At 44.6% G+C, this 26,395-nt stretch overlaps 1 protein-coding gene across 2 annotated transcripts in view; it reads right to left on the reverse strand.

The window, feature by feature from the left end:
* MOB3B (MOB kinase activator 3B) overlaps positions 1-26,395 on the reverse strand; it is a 200,975-nt gene that overhangs the window by 110,849 nt on the left and 63,731 nt on the right. For both annotated transcript variants that reach the window (XM_008250610.4, XM_070053169.1), the window contains exon 2: positions 10,519-11,134. In XM_008250610.4, coding sequence (XP_008248832.1) covers positions 10,519-10,936 — 418 coding nt within the window. In that variant the 5' untranslated portion in view covers positions 10,937-11,134. The remainder of the gene's footprint in view (positions 1-10,518; positions 11,135-26,395) is intronic.

A 26,395-nucleotide genomic window follows, 5' to 3' on the forward strand; every position in this document is an offset into this window, starting at 1 on the left:
GCAACAAAGCAGCACTTGACTGCCAGCTGCAGCCCCTTAAGCCAACACTGCTCTCCAGCGCTGCTGACCTCAGCTAGATGAGGGAGAGACACCTAGAGCCTACTGTGTCTTTTGAAGAATGATTTTTTTTTTAATTTCCTGAGAAAGAACTAACAACCCCAGTTGTCTTTATGTGAAGATAAACATCTTAATGTCCAAAGGTATGAACAAAGGATCAATCGGCTACATCGCTTAGGAGGTTTTCACATAAGAAAAAGATTCCTTGCCAAACTTTCTTTAAATATTGGACTCTTTTTCTCCCTGACAAATGAAAATATTAGTCAAGGGCCAAATTCAACTGCTGCACAATTTTCAGGAATACATCTGTTCTGTAATATGAACTATGTGGCATCAGTCCATCACTTTACACTTGTGTAACAGTAATTAGTGCACCAGGTGTCTACTGTGTGGAGACTGTGATGGTGGGCGTAGCACCCCACAGCAGGAACAATAAGGTACAACTCCTTTCTGCAGGCCACCTATGCTATGCATGGGAGACATCTTCTAAAGTTCTATCACAATAGCTACACAGCATCTTGAAGAATGCTTACCTTTGCTTCTATTGGTTCCACAAGAGCAACAGAAGAGGCCACAGAATGCAGTAAATGCTTGGTATAATTCCGGCTTTTCACCCTGGGCTATTTCCTTTCTCATTTCAATTCAGCTGATGAGTCTATTTTATCACACTGAGACGTGTGGCATCGAAGGAAGTAACATTTAAAGCATAACTGCACTATGATCCAACAGTGTGCTAGGTGCTGCATATGCAGTGGTCCCATAAAGTAGGTACTTTCACACAACATTTACAGATGAGGTAACAGCCTCAGAGAGATGGAGAATTTGCTTGGAAAAGTTCATAACCAGTATTTAAGTTCAGGTCTTACAGAGTCTAACACCTCTGTTCCTTTTAACCACCTTATGTCCCTTCCCAAACTCATCTTTCTTGAGTATCCATTTCCCCAGAAGACTTAAGGGAAAACCATAATTATGTGAAGGAAAACATGGAGAGACTTATCAACTAGAACATGAAATGAGCACACTTTTTTTTAAGATACAACAACAAAAAGACTCTATCTGCAGAGGCCTTTCCAGAAAGTCCACGTCCCTAGGCCTACAAAGCTATCTTGACAGAAAAGCTTGTAAACCATTCTCCATTTGACATGGAGGTCAAAGGCAGGCTAATAATTTGGCCTCCTGTCAAAATGACATCATTGAAGTATGCATGCACTTGCCATCCAGAGGGGAGGCAGAGCACTGGTGGTGACACAGAGAAGGCCTCTGGGGTCAGCAACCTCCTGGTGCTGAGCTGCCAACCCCTCCAAGCACCGCTGACCACCACAAGGCAGGCTTCATCAACTAAGGAATGATCCCGCGGCCACAGCACCCAGTGACTAACAGAATAAAACCACTGTTGTCTGAACCCCATGATAGCCTTTGTTTTCAGTTTTTAATCTCTGGCTTCCACTGAGTATCATATATCCTGTTTCTCTTCCCAGCTGGTGCTGAGATGTAACAACTTGTCACCTGAGACACAGCCCATTAAAATTACACAGCACAGGTAATGGAGATCCCGGTGCAGGTCAGGACAGCAGGTAATTAGCGGTCTCTAGGCCTCTGGGCCTGTCTCCACTCCTGTTCCTCTCTGATTCTTAGCACACTGGAGGCCCTTTGCAGAGGTATCTCTTGGGATTTGTTGAGCAGGAGTGGTTGTTTAACACCGTCCTCATTAACTCAGTCAATGAGTCACTGCAGTATTGGGTTCATAGGTTCAAGGTGGGAGAGGGGAGTTGAAGCAAGATCCAGGGACTTCATCTGGGTCACCCACTTTGGGTGACAGGAGGCCAAGGATTTGGGCCATCTTCTGTTGCCTTCGCAGGTGCAAGAGCAGGAAGCTGGATGAGAAGCAGAGCAGCCAGGGCCTGAATTGGCTCTGATATGAGACGTGGGCATCACAAGCGGTGGCTTCTCACTGTTCCAAAACACCAGTCCCTCTTTATGTTTCCATGAATATACAACTGAACAAACTCAAGTAGCATTAGAATCTATAGGAGGCAAGTTCTTAAAATGAACGGAATCAGAGTTCCCATCTGCTAGGACCCAATAAATTTGCAAGATAAGCATGGCACTGGCTGTTTCAAGGTACCACCCTCCCTCCTTACAAAGGGAGGATACAACTGAGGGTATGCTGATTCTGGAGTAAGGAAATAACAGACATGGGACCAGCGCTGTGGCACAGTGGGAAAAGCCGCTTTCTGCAGTACCAATATCCCATATGGCTACCTGTTCAAGTCCCAGCTGCTCCACTTCCTATCCAGCTCTCTGCTATGGCCTGGGAAAGCAGTAGAAGATGGCCCAAGTGCTTGGGCCCCAGCACCTGTGTGGAAGACCCAGAAGAAGCTCCTGGCTCCTGGCTAAGGGTCAGGCTCAGTTCCATCCATTGTGGCCATCTGGGGAGTGAACCAGCGGATGGAAGACCTGTCTGTGTCTGTCTCTCTCTGCCTTTCACATAAATATATATATATATTTTTTTACAGGCAGAGTGGACAGAGAGAGAGACAGACAGAGAGAAAGATCTTCCTTTGCCGTTGGTTCACCCTCCAATGGCCGCCGCGGCCAGCGCACTGCGACCGGCGCACCGCGCTGATCCGAAGGCAGGAGCCAGGTACTTCTCCTGGTCTCCCATGGGGTGCAGGGCCCAAGCACCTGGGCCATCCTCCACTGCACTCCCTGGCCACAGCAGAGAGCTGGCCTGGAAGAGGGGCAACTGGGACAGAATCCGGCGCCCCGACCGGGAGTAGAACCCGGTGTGCCGGCGCCGCAAGGCGGAGGATTAGCCTAGTGAGCCGCGGCGCCAGCCATAAATAAATTTTTAAAAAAATAAAACAACAGACATGAGATGTAAGGGCACTTGAGAGTGTTGGCTTTGGAGCTGAGTCACCTTGGGTCTGAATCCAGTTCAGATTGCGTGATCTTGGGCATATTACTTAATCTTTGCGTCTCAGCTTCTCATCTGTGAAATGGAAATCATGCCACCTGCCTTACAGATTGCTTCACAGATTCAATGTCAGAATGCAGGCGATGTTATTTATGACTACCTTAGGCCACGTTTAAGGTAGTGTGTGTTCAGAAAATGGCAGCTTTATTATTATGCCTTCTCAACTAGTGATTTCTTAGGGAGTCAAAATTTACCAGATCTCCAAGGCATTTCCTGATTCTGGAGCCTCAGAAAAATGTGCTAGTCCACAAGGCCGTCTGGGGAGGGGCTCCATCCTTGGTAGTTGAATATCCTGAGAACGCCTTTTCTATCCCCTCAGGGATCAAGTCCAGGTGACTGTGCCTGACATTGATTTGTAGTGGTTTCTTCCAAGTGTGACGAGTGGGCTGAGGGTAGATAGTATGACACCGCACGTGGGCAGCCTTGGGACCTAGTCTTCTGAAAAACCCATGAGAAGACCCTGCCTACTGGCTCTTCCTAAAGAGCTGGGAGCCCGTCCCTGAAACCAGGTGTTGATCCAGCTCCTACATAAACTCTGGGATTTCCCACAGCCTTTGAGAGATATCAATCTGAGGTATTTATGACATCATCACAGAGCAATTCAGCAATGAAGACTCTGATAATTGTTAAAAATCTTGTTGAGTCCTTTAAATGCATTTATTTTTCGAAGGTTCTGTTCCCAAATTGTCTAGTGGTTTCCCTGCATTTTGGCTGGTAGTTGTATAAAAATGTATGTGTGAGAGAGAAACAACTAGCACACATTTGTTTTTCAGCACCTCGTATATCTCAGGCTCTGGGATAGGTGTTTATACTCACGCTGCCTCATTAATCCTTACGACAGCCCTTTGAGGTCAGAGTTGTAATCCTGAGTTTACAGGAAAATGGAAACACAGAGGGAACATCACACAGCAGTGAATAAACACATCGAGGTGATCAAACCCAAGTCTCTGTCTACAACTCCAGTGCTAACTCCCCACCCTGTAAATATATCTTGTTGATAAGCACTCTCTTGCCAGTGTTTAATAGATTAATATGAAAAGAAAAATGAGGGAGATGCTAACAGAAAATAAAAAGTTAAAATGTAAAGGCTAATTATGACTTCAGTTTGCTGACTTCCGTGTCCGAGAAGTTCATCCTTATGGGCATTTTTACATTCTCAAAACAAAGTCCTTGAGAGAGGATGAAACTCAGCTGCAATCTCATGATAAAGGCTGCCAAAGGAATGCCATTTTTTCTGCAATGCACTTGACCACTGAACAAACTACTCATTCTAGAAAAGATGTGCAATGTACAACAAACAGACATCTGGACATTACGAAAACTGCTCAAGGATAAGGATCCAGGTCTGTCTTACAGGGCCTGGTCTTGAGCAGGTGCTCAGCAAACACGGAGGGAATGACCAAATGGGGGTAACAGGGAACTGTAGACCAGCAAAGGGTTTTCATGAAGCTAAGCCATTGTCTGTTCAATCTTATGTTGGAATGTGGACCAGTCATACTGCCCAGACACATTTGCTGTGCATTTCAGTGGTGATTAAAAAAAAAAAAAAAAAAAAAAGAAAGAAAGAAAGAAAAAAACAAGGTGGTACAGTGGTTAATTTTTAGCTTGGGACACTTGCACTGCATGTCAGACAGAGTACCTACTCCTGATGCAGCTTCATGCTAACGTGCACCATGGGAGGCAGCAGATAAGAGTTGCTTGGGTCCCTGCCACCCACACACACACAGACAACTGGGATTGGCTCCTGGTTACAGCCTGGCCCAGCAGTGGCTGTCACAGGTATTTGGGAAGTGAACTAGCAGACTGTAAATCTCTGTTGTGATTCTCTGCCTTTTAAATAAAATGACAAATACATAAAAACTTTTTAAAAGAGGAGAAAAAATGAAAAAAAGAGAGCAGCATTTATCTGGCCAGGGGGTTGCCTTAAGCTGTTGTACCACAACGCAGGCCCTATGGCCAGATACCCTTTAGCTCCAACTCTGACTCCTAGATTACAGCAGTAGGCCTTTCAATTGTTGACTGTCAGCCTCTTCACTGATAAAATACAATGCACTTTGACTTCATTAGGCTGTAAGAATCAGGAAAGATTAACAACGGGGTGCAGTGGCAGACAAGTATTGAGTATACTCAAGAGACTGCATTTCCCTCTCGTTTCCCTGCCTTCTTTCCCCTGACTGCTCCTGCCCTGACACTCATTTACTCTAAACCCCCAAGGTAGGTAAGATCACGTAATTTTTTTTTTTGACAGGCAGAGTGGACAGTGAGAGAGAGAGACAGAGAGAAAGGTCTTCCTTTTGCCGTTTGTTCACCCTCCAATGGCCGCTGCGGCCCGCGCACTGCGGCCGGTGCACCGCGCTGATCCGATGGCAGGAGCCAGGTACTTCTCCTGGTCTCCCATGGGGTGTGGGGCCCAAGCACCTGGGCCATCCTCCACTGCACTCCCTGGCCACAGCAGAGAGCTGGCCTGGAAGAGGGGCAACCAGGACAGAATCCGGTGCCCTGACCAGGACTAGAACCCGGTGTGCCGGCGCCACTAGGCGGAGGATTAGCCTGCTGAGCCGCGGCACCGGCCTGTAATTGTTTTTTATATGCTCTTATTCCTCCTTTTTAAACACTTTCTAAAAACACATGAGTTGGAGAAGCTCTAAGTTTTCTCATTGTTATCCTTACTATCAGACCTAAAACATTAAGTCCTGTTATAGAACACAAAAACAGGGAACCTGGGGGCTACAATGCAAAAATTATTGCAATTAGCAATTGACCTTTTTTATTTTTTATTTTTGTTTTTCTTTCTTTTTTTTTTTCAATAAAGATAGAGTTACAGAGAGAGGTAGAGAGAGAGAGAGAGAGGTCTTCCATCTGCTGGTTCACTCCCCAGATGGCTGCAATGGCTGGAGCTATGCCGATCCGAAGCCAGGTCTCCCACGCAGGTGCAGGGGTCCAAGGGCTTGGGCCATCCTCCACTGATATCCCAGGCCACAGCAGAGAACTTGATCGGAAGAGGAGCAGCCGGGACTAGATCCAGTGCCCACATGGGATGCCTGCACCTCAGGCCAGGGCTTTAACCTGCTGCACCACAGCACTGGCCCCCACAATTGACCTTTTTTATAAAATTATGGCTTTTTATTTTTCTGTCTCGAATGTTATAGCTAAAGGTGGGTAGATAAAATAGAAGAGGAGGAGGCCCTTGCACTGATGTTACTGCTGTTTTAAAGGCTTCAACAGGGACATCTGTTGGGTGTTTAACAAAGGAAGCCAGAGTGTTTCAGGGGAGAGTGGAGGAGACTGTGGCTTACAAGGGAGCCACAACTGTTTGATCTTCGGGTCCCATCTGAGAAAGCTACACTTCTGAATAGCACGGTCTCCCAGTTAAACTGGAATCCGGTAATAGATGAAAGCTGTTCTTTCCTCAGTGTTTCAGGGGTAGGGATCAACAGCTGTTTGTATCCTTTCATATCCCACTAAGGGGGAAGAATCCACATCTGTCAGTATTTTCCGGTCCTATTTCCTTGGATCACAGTGGGGAGGAGGTGAAGCCTGGACCCCTCCCCATTCCCAGGCAGGAACTCAGTAATATGCCTTCCATTCAAAGTTGTAATTCTAAGCAGAACTCGGTATTTCTCATCCACCCAGGGTCTGCTCTGTGCCTAGAATTCTTCTCTTACTTTATCCCAACAGGCATCTTGATAATTTCCATGATAATGACTCATGACAGCACAAAGATCAAAAAGAAGAAAAGTGGGCTGGAATCAGGGGGAGGAAGAAGAGGAAATGGAGTGTAACAGAGAAAGTGTCTCCTAAAAATAGGTTTTTCCAAAAGACAGCAACAATAACATCAAATGGTGAATCAGGGAGGTGCCGCCAGAGCAGGTGCTCAAGAAAACCGTCACAGTGCTGGTGTGTGGCCGGCTTTTATGGTTTGTTGTTGTTGTTGTTGTTTGTTTTTTACAGTACCCTAACATTTCACCTTGAAAAAGTTAAATGGAGAAAATGGAACCCTGTGGAAATAAGGTGCAGGAGATATCTGGGAATGGTGATGGAGATCCTGAGGTAGCTGTTAAACTTTGTTGTGGCCGGCGCCGCGGCTCACTAGGCTAATCCTCCACCTGCGGTGCCAGCACACTGGGTTCTAGTCCCGGTCAGGGCGCCAGATTCTGTCCCGGTTGCCCCTCTTCCAGGCCAGCTCTCTGCTGTGGCCAGGGAGTGTAGTGGAGGATGGCCCAAGTGCTTGGGCCCTGCACCCACATGGGAGACCAGGAGAAGCACCTGGCTCCTGGCTTCGGATCAGCGCGGTGCGCCGGCTGCAGCGGCCATTGGAGGGTGAACCAACGGATAAGGAAGATCTTTCTCTCTCTTTCTCTCTCTCTCTCACTGTCCACTCTGCCTGTCAAAAAAAAAAAAAAAAAAAAAGGCAAAAAAAACCAAAAACAAAAAAAAAACTTTGTTTTGATCACCAGTACCAAGCACATATGGAACTTTATAAAATTATTTCCACCTATCCACCCATCCACTTATCAACAACTTGTAAAGCACCAGGATTAGACTTAGTGTTGGAACAGTCAAATGGACAAGGCTTCCGTAACTTTAAGGAGTTTATATTCTAAGGAGTGAAAACCCTCACAGAGAACATGGTTTGTGAGTTGGATTTGAAATGCTCCATGAGAATTCACTAGACAGAGAAATGGGTGTTCACAGAAGGAAAGAACAACACGGACAAAACCAGAGGTAAAAAACTGACAGTTTCTGGGGAATGGAAAAAGCCTTCTGGGTATTTATAACAGAGGAGTAGCAAGTCCTTATAAAAAGTGGAAGCTCATAAGAAACTCAACTCAATAATAGGAAAACAAATACACCGATTAAAAAGTGGACTAGTGATCCTCAAAAGACGACATAAAAATGGCCTGCAGGTGTATGAATAAAGAAAATGTATGTACACAGTTTGGTAAATATACCATATGGATAAAGGAAAGGCAGTATATACTTGTATACACAACGGATCATCAGTCAGCCTTAAAAGAGAATGAAATCCTGTCATCTGTGGAATATGGATGAACCTAGAAGACATGTTAAGTGAAATAAGGCAGTCACAGAAAGATAAATACCTAATTATGCCATTTATATGTATGTGGAATCTAAGAAGTTGAACTCAGAACTATAGAGTAGAATGGGGTTACCAGGAACTGGGGTGGTGGTAAGGGGTTGGGGAGATATTGGTCAAAAGCCATAAAATTTCAGATAGAAGGAATAAATTCTAGCTATCAGTTATTCAACGCAATGATGCTTTTAAACAGTGCTGGTTCTTTAGATCTCACCTAAGAGATTCTGATGTAGTTGCTAAGGGGGAGGATCAAGAAATTTGTATTTTGAACAGAAAGTCCAAGTAATTCCAATATAAACAAAAGTTTGACAACTTCAGTGTATGTAACTTAACATTTCCCAAAAGAAGCTAGTGATATTCCATTGGAAAAAAAAAATTGTATTAGGGTCAAATCAGGAAACACCACATATTCAATTATTCTATTCTTGGAATAGATTGGCATGTTAAATGTTCTACAGTAAAGAAATCAATTTCACCCAGCATTTCCTAAAGTCATTTTTCCATTGGAGGGAGCAGAGATCACAGCTGAAACAGAAGGTGCTGACCAGGTGAGCTTGCTCCCAGGCATGCTGAATGTCTAAGGAAATGTCTAGAAAAAGAAAGCGAAGTCAATGATTCTGAGGGGCATGAGGGCACCCATTGATTTCATCCAAGTAGCGTTGAAAACCACCTAGGATGTCCTGTTTCAAGTAGAATGCCAGAAGCTTCCTCCCTCTCAAGTTACACACGTGGCTCTGTGCCGCGACTTCTGGTCAGCAACTCTGGGCCATAACCACAGCTGCTAGAGACCAGGAATGCTGGAGTTCAAAGCGTTTGGGAACAGACACGGGGAGGGATGAAGAGGAGGTACCCTTGCCTACATCGATTTATCTTTATTGATATCATGTGTTCTGCACAGAGCTTTCTCCTTTGTAAGAATTCTGGAAAAGAAAAATTCCTCCCAGCTCCAAAAGTAGCCTGAGAGAGTCAACACAAATGTAAAAAGGCAGGAACCTAAGGAATCTCCATCCTTGCAGATGCTTGATATAGGCCCAGGGGTGTTTTCTGAAACCTACCTTCCTGCTCCTACCTCCTGCCACACAAGTCGCATCCCTCCTGTTTAACAAGGGCCAGGAAAGAGCATGGGGTAACTCCACAGGCGACGCAACACCAGGATTCTGACAAGTAGTTCTTGTGCTGCATATTGCAAGATGTACCATACAGCACCAATCAATTCAGACACTTTTGCCCCTGGTATGAACTTAATTACTTCCATTCACTCCTTCTCAACGTTCCATATGCCACTGGGACACCAATCTCTCATCTAGAGATGATTTCAACTGCGTACCCCAACCATTCAGAGCTTTTAAATAATACTTTCCAAAGCACCAGTGTTTTATTTAGCCATTCCCCAAATACTTCCTGGGGGCCTACAGAGGTTTCAAGGCACTGGAGACACAAGAGTGGAGTAGGAGATTGTTCATTCCCGTTGAGCCTAGATCATAAGACACGAAATTCCAAATTCCGTCTTCAGTGCATAGAAAATGCAATGATAAGAAGCATAAGGAAATATAAGAAGTATAAAAGGTTTGGTTCTTTCACTTCAGTTTTATGGCCTGTGGCATAAAACAAACAGAAGTATTTGCATTTCAAGTGTCTCAGTGAGCCCAGCAGCTATGCAAGGGTCAGAGTTCACAGCACGGTCTGGAATTAAAAATCCATGAGTAGGAGAGGGAGGAGAAGGCCAGATCTTTATTTCTCCAGAATGCAAACCCAGTTTGTTTGATCCCCAAACAAATCCACAGACCTCACACAGGGATTTCTTTTTCTTCTTCTAAAAAAAAAAAAAAAAAGTTTTGTTTTTTAAATTCTAGAGGCAGAAGAGACAGAGCCCCTAAGCACTGATTCACTTCCCAAATGCCTGCAATGGCAGGCGGGGCCAGTCTGAAGGTAGGAACCTGGAATTCAGTCCAGGTTTCCCACATTGGCGGCAGGAACCCAACTACTTGAGCCAAAGCCTGCTGCTTCCCAGGGTCTGCACCTGTGGGAAGCTGGAATCAGTAGCCAGAGCCAGGGAACCGAGACCAGACATTCAACAGTGGCAGGCAAGCATCTCAGCCGCCACATCAAACGCCACCCATTTGGAACTTCCTAGTTCTGAAAGACGAATTGTACCTGAATTGATAATAATGATAACCTGTCAATTAGCCAGAAAATGAATCTCTTACTAGGGTAACTGGGTGGATTTGGAGTGTAGTCCCAAGGAAGCCAAGATCAAATTTAACTTAGGAAAACACTGACATGGGTTCTAATCAGCATTCAAAGGGGTTCTGGCAGAATTCCCTGAAAACTTCAAGTTAGAGGGGCAGGTATGCCAAAATAGTTGAAAAAGTGGTCAGGGACTTACCCACACATGTTGGAAATATGTCCTCGTTGTTGATCTGGACCTCGATCCAATCCATAAGAAGGTTCATGTACTGGGGAGCTGGCAGTGCCGTCGGCTTCTTATACTTGTGGTCATCCTGCCACCGATACTCATATTTGGGGCCCCCTGACATCACAGGGCAGGTCCGCTCAGTGCAGAACTCACAGATGGTGCCGTAGATGAGGTTGATTCGATTGAAGAAGTCCACCACATGCACCGCCACCCAGTCATTCTGGTCCTCCCCACTGGGCAGCTGCACAGCTGCCTTTAGGTCCACACCTGAGTTGAGGGATGCCTGGGCCCGCTTGTGCAGCTCAAACCGCTGGGTGCCAGGTTCGAACTTCCTCTTGGGTCGGAAGGTTTTGTCTTTGTTGAACACCTGTTTCAGAGCGATAGACATAGTTTTCTCCTTCTCTTCCTGTTGTGTGCAGGAAGCAAAAAGGCACCTGGAACTTTTCAGTGAGAGATCACAACCCAACAGGGTTTTCCACTGCCAGCCCTCAGGCCCCAGTCTTGCAGGCTGTGTCTTTTAATCTCTGTTAAATTGCCCCTTCCATCTTCATCTTGAATGACTTCCAAGGGAACCTCATGTTCCTTCCTAAAGGCAGAGGAGAAAAGGAACTTGTGAGTGCCCAGTTGGCATTTAAGAAATGGCAAAAAACTGGGGCTGGCGTGGTGGCACAGCAGGTTAAGCCCCCATCTGTGACACCAGCATCTCCTGTGGTTAGAGGTTCAAGGCCTGGCTACTCCACTTCTGATTGAGCTCCCTGATAATGCACCTGGGAAAGCAATGGAAGATGGCCCAAGTGATTGGCTCCCTACACCCCTGTGGGAGACCTGAATGAAGCCCCTGACTTCGGCATGGCACAACCCTGGCCACTGTGGCTATTAGCAGAGCGACTGGGTAGTCGGAAGATCTCTATTCCACTCCCCTCCCTCCACTGTGTAATTCTGCCTTTCAAATGAATAAATAAATCTTTAAAAAAAAAAAAAAAAAAAGGAAATGGCAAAAGCTTAGACCCACTTTCTGTGCTGTGTTCCTGGCTGCACCTGCTTCCATCCACGTACATGGATGTGGGGGTTAAACCACCCACCGTCCTGTGAACCTGCACAGGTGATGCGAACTACGGAAGCAACCACAGGCACCACACTCCTCCTGATGGCCCCTGTCAACCTCTATTTCCCATGTGATCACAGGCTCAATGGATCTTTCCAAAGAGGCAATGGTGAGTGTGTTGATCAATGACTGGATCCTACCCCATACGTGGTCCTTTTCAGAGTCACTCCCTCCACAGCCCCTACTGAGTATGCATGAGGTCACCACCCCCACCCTCCCAGGTACAGCTGATAGGGGTGGGGTTTGCTATCACAAGCAGCTGGCTGATAAGAATGTATCTTCTGGGAATTGGAAATCAGGACCCAGTCTTTGCCTGGCATTATCCTTAAGGACTGACAAAAACTGGGCCAGATAGGATAAAGGACTGTAAATCAGGTCTTGGGTTTGTCCCCACCTTATTGACTGACAGTTTCTTCCCTAAAATTGTCCTTAAAAAACCAACTACCACCTGCCCCTTCGGGCTTTTTCCTCTCTTGGAGGCCCCTCTCCATGCTGCTCTGGCTGGAGGTCTTTGACTCTAATAAATTTTGCTTTTTAAACCTAAAAACAAATAAACAAATTGGGCCTGGCTGAGTCCAGTTTGGATCCTGTGTAGTGCAGTGAAGAAAGCTAGCCTGCAAAGCCAAGAAGGAATCGAGGAGTGAGGAGGAGGAAGAGAAGGACTTGTGGGAGGACGCGGAGGGATGACAATGATGACTACAGAGAAACAATGACAAGAGCTCAAATGGCTGTAGGGAGAGGAAGACAAGAGAAAAGGGAGGGGCAGCATTGTGGCATAGCTGCGACACCAGCATCCCATATAGACGCCAGTTTGAGTCCTAAATGCTCCACTTCTGATCCAGCTCCCTGCTAATGCACCTGGGAAAGCAGTCGAGGACTGCCTGAGTGCCTGAGCCCCTTTACCCACTTGGGAGACCCGGAAGAAGCTCCTTGCTCCTGGCTTTGGATCAGCCCAGTTCCAGTCACTGCGGCCATTTGAGAAATGAACCAGTGGATGGAAGATCTCTGTTTCTCCCCCTCTCTGTAACTGTGCCTTTCAAATAAATAAAATAAATCTTTAAAAGAAAAAAAGGAGAAAAAGAGTGAAACAGTGAAAAGGGATGATTGAATTCTTTAGTTCCTTATAACCTCCTAGGAACCAATTCCAATTTCTCTGGAAGCCCAACTCTGTTTCCTGCCTTTAGGATCCATTAGTGTTTTCTGAATTAGTCATTAAGTTCCTTCTTTGACTTCAACTAACCTGAGTGGGTTCTGTTTCCTTTCAAGGATCCTTACCACTGTGGTGTACCTGGTAAAGCCGCCACCACCTGCAGTGCAGGCATCCCTACTGGCGCTGGGTCCAGTCCTGGCTACTCCACTTCCAATCCAGCTCTCTGCTATGGCCTAGGAAAGCAGTAGAAGACGGCCCAAGCCCTTGGGCCCCTGCACCCATTGGGAGACCCAGAGGAAGCTCCTAGCACCTGGCTTCAATTTGGCGCAGCTCCGGCTGTTGCGGCCAATTGGAGAGCAAACCAGTGGATGGAAGACAGCCCCCTTTCTCTGCTTCTCCTTCTCTCTCTGTATAACTCTGACTTTCAAATAAATAAATAAATCTTTAAAAAAAAAAAAAAAGGATCCTTCACTATGCAGCATTTGTCAGCCCTATAATGTAGCATCCTTTATATCCATAATATCACACTATTATTATATCAGTAATATCACACTCTAGATAATACTTTGATACACAGCTGTCCAATACAACTTTCTTGCATAATACAAATGTTCTGTATCTTTGTTGTCGAACTACACACTTATTATCCAATATGGTGGCCACTGGTCACATTTTGGTATTGAATACTTGAAATGTGACTAATGTGACTTAAGAGCAGAATTTTACATTCTATTAAATTTTAATGAATTGAAATGTAAATAGTAACATGCCTAGTGGCTCTCATATTGGGCAGAGTAGCTTTAAAGTGATGACTGATGCTTTGCTCTCCACTATCTCATTTGACTGACAAAAATCTGGTGAGGTTTACTGATTTATAATAGCTACAGTATATTTACAATAGGTATTATTCTTCCTGGATCTCCAGTAAATAAAATTACTTGCCCAAGAAGCTTCAGTAACTAACAAGAGTCACAGTCAGGATTGACATCCAATTTATTGACTCCTAGCAAAAGTTTTTCCATTCTAAAAAGTGATACCCTACAACCTGTCTTTCCTGCTGGTTCATGCAGTTCCCTTTACTCAGAAATGTATCCCTTTTATCCTTTATCCACATATTCCTCAAAGGCTGCTGGAACAGACTGGAGGAAAAGACATGGTCTTAAAAAGATAGTAAGTAACCCATCTACTCCTAGGTCAAGCCTTTAGGAAATGAGCCAACAGCTGAAGCCAGATTCAGAAGAGCCCATCGTGGAGTTTGTTAAAATGAACTTGAAACACAATCCCACCAAACTGCTTTCTCCCTGCTTGGAAGGGGTTCTGGAATTCCACACTCAAACATGCCACCTTGAGTTATTACAGCAAAAAGCTACACCTGTGATCTCCTGATTCATTTTTTTCCAGCCACTGCCCTTTGCTCAGAACTGATAATCATCTAGCTGAGTGCCTCTCCCCTCACCTGCTGCAGCCTCTGCCTGCTCACCTCCTCCCCATTAACCTCATCCTCTTAACAGGTTTTCCCTGCAATACCAAACCATACCCATGAGATGGGTTTTCTTCTCCTCGCATAGAATGGAGCATTCACATACTTCAGAAGGAGATCCATATGGAAAAGCAAGCCACATGACACTCTGCCTGAAACTATGAAATCACACTCCAGGTACTTCAGAATATTACCTACAAGTGTATCGACACACAAACTGCAAACTCCATAGGACAACATCTTTTTCAAAAGATCTCCTACCTAAAGGCCTAGCCTGTCTGAAAAGAGGCTTAACAAAGCTGAAGGCCTTGGAAGGGCATTTCCAAAAGCATGAGCTACAGGTTGGGAGGATAAAGGACGGTGAGGACTTTTTTAAAGTAGACAATAGTCCCTCTATGCTCAAATGCTTAATTGCTGACAGTAAAGCACCAACAACCCAAAGGCTGCCTCCTCACATCTTGAACAAGCAAGACTTGCTGTTTCTGTTATTCTGATAATGAGGGTACCGCCAGTTCCCACGGTCTTCAGAGCAATCTTCTTTCCTTACCTTATATGACCTTTGCTTCCACCAATTCTGCTGCATTCCCCTAGGCCTGGAATGTCTGCTTGCAAGGACATGGATAGGGAAAGTGTCCTCCATACCTGTGCCAGGCTCTTGTGGATGCCAACAACAAGTCCATCTGCTGTACTCTTAGAAGTAAGTCCGCAGGACTGTATGCAGAGCTAAACAGCTTACTTCTAAGGGTACAGCTTAAAAACTTATCATGGGACTCCAATCCCATTAAAATTGGTGGTAAAAATGCCATCTTAATTGTTAAAGTGATCATATTAAGTGTTAAAGTCAGTATATACATAGGATTAAGTGTAAAAGAGATTATATAAATAACATCAAGTGCCTGGTAATAATATAATTAAAAAGGAAGGAACGTCCAATATGGGAAGCAGTCCACACAGCAGACTCCTAGAATGACAGTCACTATAAATAACACTCTGACCTCAGAATCAACCTTTAAGGCTTCCTGGTCTGGCTAAAAGGCCTGTGAGAGCATGTCAGGCATGGAAAGCCAAGACTGTATGGCAAAAAATATCCCACACGAGGGATCTCTGTGAATGAGACCCCAGGGGAAAGAAGGGACCATCAAAGAAAGATGTTCTTTTCTCTGAAGAGAGGAGAGAACTTCCACTTTGCTTATGCCATGTCCAAATACTTATGGAGTCTGTGGTCACCAAAGGCTTCCATAGCCTTGGCAACTAATGGCTGATTTGAGTTATCATGTATTAAACTCTACTAAGTGTTTTTTATATATTAGCATTTCTAATCCTTACCATACCTTGGATGGTAGAAGTTTTTATGACGATTTCATATGAAAAATAATTGAAGTTCATTCAACTAGATGAAGTAATTTGACTGAAATCACAAAGTTGGTAGATGGTAAGGCAAGATTTTGAATTCATTATCTCTCTGGCACTGAAACACAGATGATTTTTTCTCCAGTTAAAAGTGTTTTAAAACCTATGAACATTTTTATCTTTTCAAAGCCTCTCACAACAAAGCTATTAAGTAACCAGAACAGGTGATATAATTATCTCCATTCTATAGAAGAGGGACAGAAACTCTGTCTAGTGTTTGATCATTTGGACACTGTCAGATGTGAGAATGTCTCAGCTGGTGAAACTTTTTCGTCTAAAATGCAATTCTCTTGAGAAAGGGATAGTTTGGCCAAGTGAGTCCCTAGGTTTAAAGAAAAGAGCAATCCAGGATGGAGAACAATGGATTTGTTATGCCACTAAATGAACAAAGAGGCACTATCTGTGTCTTCTGCCATTTGTCAGATGCTTTATTGGTGCAGGTACCCAAGAGTTTTGAAATAAGAAAAAAAAAAAAAAAAGAATAGTAATTCCACCTGGGCTTACTGTCCACTGGGGCTGCTGCCCATAATTTATACTGTCAGCTAATTAAATGATCACAGTACTACTTATAAAATATTAACTCGGGGGTCTTGTGAAAACACAGGTTCTGATTCAACTGGTCTAGGTGACGCCTAGGAGGCTGCATTTCTAACAAGTTCCCAGGGGATTCTTGGATGACACTTGAAATTTCAGGGCCTGATCTAACTAAGGGAATTAGCAAGGCAGGTTCTCAGGCTTCACCCTAGATCCAGTAGATCTAACTCTGCACTGTAACAAAATCTCAGGAGTGTGTGTTGGGTTGGAGGGCTCCTAGCTGGCAGAGTAAAAGCATGAATAAATAAACTTCATTTGTTGTTTTGTCAACAGTTTGCTTTATAGGCAGAGTCTTCTGTTGCGAAGACATGCACTTGAGAAACAGCATGAGGAGAGACTGAGACTGTTTTGAGTACAATCGCCTTGACAGATGGTGACAATGACAAGGCCTTCTCATTGATTGGGATAGCACAGCGCTAAGCACCTAGGGTCCCCTGTGAATACCTTTTCATACAGCCAGATGGAGAGCAGCCACTGCTACTGCAGCCTCCTGGCAGGAAGATATCTCTTGTTTTTTCACGCTAGCGACAACACAGCGGTTCTTAAATCTCCAGAAAGTGAAGAACAAGTCAGAACTTTGCCCCTGCATAGAAACTGTAAGTAAATCCTATGTTGTGAAAAGTCCCCATTCCAGTACTGATTCCGAATACCAGAAGCCTACTGTTCAATCAATAAACATTTACCAGCAGGCTTTTATGTGCCAGACACAGGGATGGGTACTAAACAAATTATTGGAGACCACTGATGTGAACTGGGCACCTGCACTTGCCCCAGTGACCAAACCAATGTAGAGGTCAAGCAAGTAACTGAATGCTGGTTGCTTGCAGGAAGCCTGTCGGCCAATTAACTGAACTGTAAACAACTAACTAGCTGACCTATAACCAATTGACTGGTTGACTGACTAGGCTATAGCCAATTAACTTGTTTTCTCTGCATCAGTTCTGTTTGTTATGCCTCTTTCTGTTTTCCCATAAAACCAACAGTGCTGGTTGGAGTTCTCAGAACTTGCTCTGGATCTGGGAACTGACTGCTTTGCCAGCTGTTTTTGTTTTGGTTTGGTTTGCTCAAAAAAAAACCCATTAGATAAAATTGGTCTAGGTAATTTTCCTTTCAACAACAGAGTTAATTAAAGTTTGGTTCTTGTACAGGAAGAGGTCACAATTTGGTATGCAGTTTTGAAGTTACTGACTTTTGCTTTTTTGTTTGTTTTTTATTTATTTGAAAGGCACTAAGAGAAATAGAGACATCTTCCCTATACTAGTTCATTCCCCAAATGCCCTAACAGCCAGGGCTGAGCCAAGTCAAAGAACTCCATCCAAGTCTCCCACATGGGTGGCAGGGACCCAGGTACTTGAGCCGCCATCACCTGTTGCCTCCCAGGCTGCACATTAGCAGGAAGCTGGAATTAGAAGCAGGACTTGAACCCAGGCATCTGATATGAGATGCAGGCCTCCCAAACAGCATATTAACTGCTACGGCAAACACTCCCCCGACTTTTTGCTTTTTTGCTACAGAATCCAATTCACCAATAAGGATACTGACATGCCTCCTTCAGAGTATTACTCAGGTTAGGAATGAGATCTTTGGAAAAACAGAAATCCAAATAAACAGCATAAAACTGACAGCAGCTCCATGTGTTCTCCATATTTTCTGCTTAATAGATCAATTATAGCAATAAAACATGTGTGCTATAAAAATATGCAGACAGAATTCAGCTGGGCTACAATGGAATGTTGAGGTAACTAGGCAACGCTGGCAAGCAAAGTTCTTATTTTTCTGTTCCCATTGATGTTTTCTGCTTCCCTAGTTGAAAAGCCAGAGCCTTTGCCATGGATAAGAAGTGAAACAACTCTTCACTCACTCCTGAGAGATCCTTCTGCTCTAGCCACGACATCCTGCTAAGAGACCTCAGTGAGACAGGAGGGTTGAGGAGGACAGAAAGGAGAGACCAGGCCGGTGCCGTGGCTCACTTGGCTAATCCTCCGCCTGCGGCGCCAGCACCCCAGGTTCTAGTCCCAGCTGGGGCGCTGGGTACTAGTCCCAGTTACTCCTCTTCCAGTCCAGCTCTCTGCTGTGGCCCAGAAGGGCAGTGGAGGATGGCCCAAGTGCTTGGGCCCTGCACCTACATGGGAGACCAGGTGGAAGCACCTGGCTCCTGGCTTCGGACTGGCACAGCGCACTGGCTGTAGCAGCCATTTTGGGGGTGAACCAACAGAAGGAAGACCTTTCTCTCTGTCTCTCTCCCTCTCTAACTCTGCCTGTCAAAAAATTTAAAAAAAAAAAAAGAAAAAAGGAGAGACCAAAGCTGACACCCAAAGTTCAACATTCCATCCATGGGCAGGACTACCTGCCTGGGAGGCTCACCTTAGGCAGTACACACAGAAATGCCCCCAGAAACACCACACAAGGAGACACAGTGCCATCTGCTTTGCTGGGGCCCAGGAGGCGGAATAGTGTCCAGCTCACAGCTGACTGCACTGAATGTTTGCTGAATGAATGAATGGCAGTGATTAAAGCACACTTGGTATCAAAGCGAAACCACAAAACTGAAGCCCAACTGGACTTCTGTCTTTGGTTATCGGGGATTCTACTTCAACCTGTAGGCTCACTGCCAACTCACTGAAGTTGGATGCTACCAGCCGCTGGGATGCTCTGAAGTTCCAGGACAAGACAAGACATCTGGCCCATGTCTCTTTCAAATGGCTTCTCCTTTCCTCCCTGCTGTCTAAAATTCCAACTCTTCAGGACTGAAGAATGATTAGTCTGATTCCTCAACTTCTCACTATATTGTTTCTTTTATGGCTGGAACACTGCCCATGGAGCCCCGCTTCCAAGCATCAGTCATGAAAAAAGTAGATTAGAATTTGATTTTAGAGGTGTGTGTGTGCGCATATGAATAAAATGAATATCACCTGGTCTTCCCAGGCTTCAGTAAAGAATGTGCCTGAAGACAGGATTCCATCAGCCTCATGCATTGTTTTACTCCTGCCTCTTCATTAGGCGCTATCATTGCTGATAAAATAACCCAAGAAACGGAGAGACTCCTGCCTGAGAAGCAGCTCTCCTAACTCTTTGTTCCAAGTAACCAACCTCCTCAACACTGAGCCACCATATCACTGCATTCTGTTGGATGAGCTGGGGCGGAGGTGCGGCACCACTGCTTCATTTTAATCTTCAGTGACTGGCTGATTTCAGAACTGTGAAATGCCCATGTTTTCTTCTGAACACCAGTGAAGTCAGCCCAGATAGGGGTGGCCTTACAGAAGCCCATCACATGAATTTTACTCCCCAGCATCTTCTAGCTTTTCAATATTCATTCAAGTTATGCTTTTTTTGCTTCATTTGGTTATTTATTCAGTCATCAGTGCGGACCTGACTAAATATTCCAAAAATGAAAAGTATCACATACAACCTCAAAATACTGCAGCAGCAGCAGCAGCAAGAACTACAATGGGTCGACACACAGGTGTTTGTAGCAAAGATCCAAAATAATTCACCATTTCCCAGACTGAAATGTCACCATTCAGAGAGGAAAGCTGGTGGTGGGAAAGAGTGGACAGGGTGAAAGAAAAGAAAAGAGTGGGCCTAAGCTATGTGGTTTAATACATCACACACTCAGAGTCCACGGCAGAACATACAGACTTCAGAATATTTTCTTGAAGAGAATAGTATTCCCCTAAACAAAGCCCTCCTGGATACCAGTCCAGACTACGTTGCATCCTCACAATGAGGAAGAAGGAGAATATTTGGTCCAAACTTGGATAGGGTCAACCCCATCTTACTACTATTCTAAAAGTAAATAGTAGGTAAAATTAGTATAAGATAAAAGGTCAGTTGACCCATTTATTTCTTATGAAAGATACCTTAATGATTTTATTGATTTTTTAAAGGAAAAAAAGAAAAATGCCTTTAAGATGATAAGCACTTCCTATATTATTTCCAGAACTTCCCATTAGATAGAGAATATTCCTTTTTGTATTTAAAGTACATATGATTTGAGAACACAATATGTAAGTCAGGCAAAGGCAGGGGAATAGGGGGTAGGAGAGTGAACAGATGAAGCTAATAAAATAGCTGCAATCAAAAATTAAGGCAAGGTAAAAAACTGTAGTACTGGTACTTGTTAAAGCACAGGTGTATACCAGCTGGTATGATGTCACTCAGAACCTTCAACGGATGCTCAGACAAGGTCAGTTACTTTTTCTTTGTGAAAGGGTATAACAGTCCTTTCTTGGAAAAGTCTTACTTTAAAGCAAAAATGTTCAAATTCAAGGAAGTTAGTTCCTGTAACTGTCAACAGACTTATTTACCCTTAGCCACTGTAAGTGAGTTTGAGTCTCAGAGTCTGGAAAATTTGTATACCCTGGCACTAAGGGAACTTACATATAACATCCGGAACCACTGCAACAGATCTTTGAAGGAGGGAAATAGCACAAAACGGGCTAGAAGACTGGAAATTGGAAAATACAACTCTAATTTTCAAGAGTACAATTTTAAGTTTGTGGGGAGGAGGGTGGGTAAAACTGACAAGGGTAGGCAAGACTTGGAGGCCACAGAGCTAAGAGTGTAGCTTCTGGAAGGCTGCAGTGAGAGTTCAAGATGGTACATACATGAAAAATGTTTAGAACATTGTAGTTACTGAATAAAGTGTGGGTTGTTGTCTTCATCATTTTTTTAAAAGATTTATTTATTTATTTATGTGAAAGAGTTACACGCAGAGAGAAGGGGGGAGGGGGGAGATGGGAAGAGAGAGAGAGAGATCTTCTATCCACTGGTTCACTCTCCAATTGGCTGCAATGGCCGGAGCTGTACCAATCCGAAGCCAGGAGCTTCTTCCAGGTCTCCCATGTGGGTGCAGGGGCCCAAGGACTTGGGCCATCTTCCACTGCTTTCCCAGACCATAACTGAGAGCTGGATCAGGAGTGGAGCAGCTGGGACTTGAACCAGGGCCCATATGGGATGCTGACACCGCAGGCAGTGGCTTTACCCACTATGTCACAGTTCCAGCCCCTGTCTTCATCATTTGAATCACATTACGATGCAAGTTTTAATAGAAAGTCAGAACCTTGAGAAACCAATCATTCAGAATCTATTTTAGGATGCTTAAAATTCTAGTCAACCCTATTATATGAGTAACAATAATAACCAGCACTTATGCTACAATTTATTCATAATTTTACTATTTCTGATTTAGACTTAAATTATTATTTACTATAATTCTTACAATTATTACTGTTTATCATTTTGAGTATTTACTATCTGTTTTAATACTCACAACCCTAGGCATAGTATTATTATTATCCCTATTTTACACTTAAGGAAACTGAGCCACAGGAAGATTAAAACTCTGTCCTTGGTCACAGAGCCAGTAAGTTGCCAAGGTGACTTCAAACCTCTCAACACCTACTAACATTCCCTCTTTAGACAGTTGGATGGTTAAAAATAGTATAAGACCAGAGTAATTTCTAGAGTACATTAAAGTACAGGGAAGGAGGTGGGGGAAACACAGACCTAGTCCTTATGCACATAGACATGCGTCACCCAGCAGACTGCATGTAGGGTCTTCAAAAAGATTACAGGAGGGTGGGCGTTTGGCCCAGCAGTTAGGATACTACTTAGGACACCCACATCCATCCCGGAGGGCCTGAGTTCACTCCACTCCAGCTTCATGCTATCGTGCACCCTGGGCGGCAGGAGGTGATGGGTCCTGCCACCCATGTGTGAAAACTGCATGAGTTCCCAGCTCCCAACGTTGGCCTAATCAAGCCCTTGCCATTGCAGGCACGGGGAGAGTGAAGCAGTGGAGGAGAACACACACTGCCTCTCAAAAAAAAAAAAAAAAAAAAAAAAACAGGGTTGGTGGAAAGTGAATATTATGAAAATACTGCACAGACTTCAAAACTTTTTAAACTAAAATAAACATTATTTAATTCCATTTTCCCGAAACTTTTTTAAATCACCTCATACTTCTGAAACTTTAGCGGTCTGCAGTCAGAAGACCTGGATTCAAATTCCGACAATGACTTTAACTGACTACGTCTTTGTACAAGCCAGCCTTTATGGACTTCTGTTTTGTTTTTGTTAAAGGTGCTCACTTCTCAAGGTAACTGAAATTTAGGGAGCAGGGGTTGCAGGGAGTGTGGCACAGTGGGTTAAGCTGCAACTGGTGATGCTTGCATTCCACATAGGAGTGCCAATTCAAATCCCAGCTGCTCTGCTTCTGATTCGGCTTCCTGCTAACGTGCCTGGGAGGCAGCAGCAGATGGTTCAAGTGCTTGGGTCCCTGCCACTCTCATGGGAGACCCTGACAGAGTTCTGAGCTCCTGGCTTCAGTGCACCCAGCGCTGGCTACTGCGGGCATTTGGGAATGAACCACGAGATGGAAGACCTCCCCCTCTCTGTTTCTTTCTCTGTCTCTGTTGCTCTTCCCTTCAAACAGATGAAAATAAAAAACATAAAAAAGGAGATCCTGTGAAAGCACTTCATAAATGGAAAACAGCTACATTATTGACACAGTAACTGATAATAGACAACAGCAACTTTTGATTTAACACCAACAAATGATATGAGCAATAGAAAACGACTCAGTTCAATGTGCAGTATTTTTGTATGAGTAAGAGCTAGGGTGGGCGGTGGCAGGGGTGAGGGCACAGGGTGGCAATGGGATCCCTGCATGGGAAAACACAAAGCACTCAAGCGTTTCCTTCTTGCTCAACTTGGATGGACTTCTCCTTCTTAAACAAAAGGAAGTAATATTAATCTTTGTGGCTTTGATAGTGAATCAATATTCCCCAGCATTTATAACACATGCAACCTAATATCGTGAGGGAGTGCCAGTGTTCTCAATATATAATAAAATTGGGTGTTTATGGCTTATTCCATGAATTTTAATATACCAGAGCAAATTACATCCCTCATGCTCTCTCATCTTTCACCCACTTTTTAGGATGGAGTATCAGCTTTCGTCATGCTCAATCTGAAAACTGTAAACCCTGAACACAACACATTCTGTTAAAAACCTGCTACCATCTCCATATTCCAATAACAGGAATAACTTCCTCAGAGAGCCAGTGGGAGGATTAAGGCTCCATCTTTAGAAACTGGAGAGAAAATAGGGGACTGTCGGCCTGGCAATTTTTCAGTGTTGTCTAGATGAAAACAGATGCAGCCAATAATCCCAAGATACAATTGAGGCAAATAATTAATGATATTATTTGCTTAGCCCACCTAAACATGTCCATACTAAGTAAAAAAAAAATGAAAGAAAGAAAGAAAGAGAGAAAGAGAGAGAGAAGGAAGGAAGGAAGGAAGGTAGGAAGGAGGGAAGGAATAACACTGGGTCAAACTGCAAACCCTGGACCCCCTTCACAGACTGGAGCCTGAAAGACTGAGTTTGAGTGCAGACTTTGCCCCTTGACAAGTTACCCTGCTGAGTTAACTGGTATCTCTTTGCACTGCAATCTCTTTGGTTAAATGAGGGTGCTGATAACCAGTGTGTTCTGGGGGATACATGAGATAACAGAAGTAAAGACAAGGCAAATGTCCAAGTGTTAATTTTATTAGTATATTATCATGTTTCTGGAGGCTTCAAGATCAGTAGAGATCAAAAGCCACAATCTTGTCTATTATTTCTTTGACTCCCTCCCCCCAACAAGAGCTAAGCAGCTGACCCTCAAAGTATACACTACACTGGACTATGTTAGAAGGAAGCACCATTTGCTGACTCCTGGATTTTACCAGGAAGAATGAACATTCCCTAAGCACACTACTGGCTTTTCTCTTTCCTTTTACTCACACTGCCCTCAGGGAAGTAAAGGGACTAATTCATTAACTGGTAAATTTGAGAAGAATAATGTGGGCCTCCTCAGAGGGCTCAGCCTTGTCTCTCTTCCTCAAGAGGTGTGCTATTTGCTGCCATCCCAATTTCCTGCCCATATGCATGGAGGAGGCCTGCTTTCTCTAGCACTGCATGGAAAAAGTTGGGTAAATGTGGAGCCTGGAGTTAGAAGACCCATTGGCTATAACAGACCTAGTCTGGCTGCTGTAAGAAATACAGCTGGGACCGGTGCTGTGGCATACGGGGTAAAGTCACTGCCCGCAGTGCTGGCCTCCCACATGGGTGCTGGTTCTAGTCCCGGCTGCTCCACTTTCGATCCCACTCTCTACTATGGCCTGGGAAAGCAGTGGAAGATGGCCCAAGTCCTTGGGCCCCTGCATCCATGTGGGAGACCCAGAAGAAGCTCCTGGCTCCTGGCTTTGGATCAGCATAGCTCTGGCCATTGCGGCCAGTTGGAGAGTGAACCAGCAGATGGAAGACCTTTCTTTCTTTCTCTGCCTCCCTTTCTCTCTCTGTGTAACTCTTTCAAATAAATAAATCTTAAAAAAAAAAAAAAAGTTGATAACTATTTGTTTTTTTTCACTGTTTAAATTAACACATTTGAAGCCATGCAGAGAAGGGTGGCATTATTTATTTGTTAGGGACCACCTTGAAGAATCAAGATTGAGTTGTATGGACTGGCTGGTCCATGTAAAGTCAGCTGGTTTTTAGTAGAAATTCACTGGGACGTGAATTCAAAGAAAAAACTGTTTAAGGTATAACTTATGTATTTTATTTGAAAGGCAGAGAGACGAGAGAGAGATTGAGAGAGAGACTGAGAGGGAAAGGAGGGGAGGGGAGGGGAAGGGAGGGGAAGAGAGAAGAGGACAGAAAGAGGTCACTCATCACTGGTTCAGTCCTCAAATGCCAGCAACAGCCAGGGCTGCACCAGGCAGAAGTCAGGAGCCAGGAACTCCATCCAGGTCTTTTGTGTGGATGGTAAGGACGGAAATACTTGATCCATCACCTGTTGCTTCCAAGTTTGTTCATTAGCAGGAAGTTGGATCAAAAGCAGAGCCAGGACTCCAACCCACGTGCTCCGATGTGGGACTGTGGTTGTTTCAAGTGGTGTCTTAACCCTGGAGGCAAACACCTGCCCCAACATGACTTGTTCATCTGCAAACAGTCTGTGTGTACACACCAGGAACACACAGTCTTCTCAGAAGCCTCTCAGACAAAGGAGACAATCCACTCCAAGGGCACACTGACCCCAGCCACTACTCTGCCTCAGGCCCAAAGTGAGAATGCCAAGGGGGAAGCACCTCCTCATCTCTCAGGGCTTCCCAACACCCCCAGCCAACAGCACACTTTGGGCCTGACAATCGCATGCACTTGTATGTGGCTACTGTCCATGAACGAGATCTCAGGAGTGTTCTGCACAGGGAACTGAAAGGCTTTCCATCCACACAGATAAGTCCTCTCTGCTATCCAGCTTCCATTTCTTCCAATGCTCTCTGGATTAACCTCAAGCACTGGTAAAGTAGGAGGAGAAAAGCAGAGAAAATAGGAGGAAGAAGGAAGGAGTGGCTGATGATCCCTGGTCTGTGACTTGTGCATGATGCATGGGTGTCTCATATACACCCACAACCTCACACTACCTGGTGTTTCTGTGCACGCCCTGCTGGCCCCACTGTCAGTGTGCAAGGGTGCAAACTGCAGCTGGGACTTCACTGCAGCACTGGTACCTAACACAGCACCTGGAAAGCAAAGAACTCAGTGAGTTCTGAGGGTTAAACTGGTTTTCTAAGTGGTCACTGATCAAATATGACACAGGTAAACAGATATTTCTCCTGCTAAAAGGAACAAGCTCCCATAGTCATGGTGTGACACACAAGACAATGAAACCTTTCCAGAAAACAGAGATCCTCCATGCAAACACCAGCAGTGGCTCCTGGACATACTGTTTCCCAGGCTAACCTACACAGTCCACTTATTTGCATTTTCCGGGGCTGAGTGTCACTCTTTTGGAAACTGACAGCTCTTTTGGAAACCATCAGCTGATAGTCACCTTTTTTTTTTTTTTTTTTTTTTTCCGACAGGCAGAGTGGACAGTGAGAGAGACAGAAAGAAAGGTCTTCCTTTTGCCGTTGGTTCACCCTCCAATGGCCGCCGCAGCCGGCGCGCTGCGGCCGGTGCACCGTGCTGATCCGATGGCAGGAGCCAGGTACTTATCCTGGTCTCCCATGGGGTGCAGGGCCCAAGGACTTGGGCCATCCTCCTCTGCACTCTCTG

This window comes from Oryctolagus cuniculus, chromosome 1 (assembly GCF_964237555.1).
Source record: "Oryctolagus cuniculus chromosome 1, mOryCun1.1, whole genome shotgun sequence".
In the NCBI taxonomy this organism is placed as follows: domain Eukaryota; kingdom Metazoa; phylum Chordata; class Mammalia; order Lagomorpha; family Leporidae; genus Oryctolagus; species Oryctolagus cuniculus.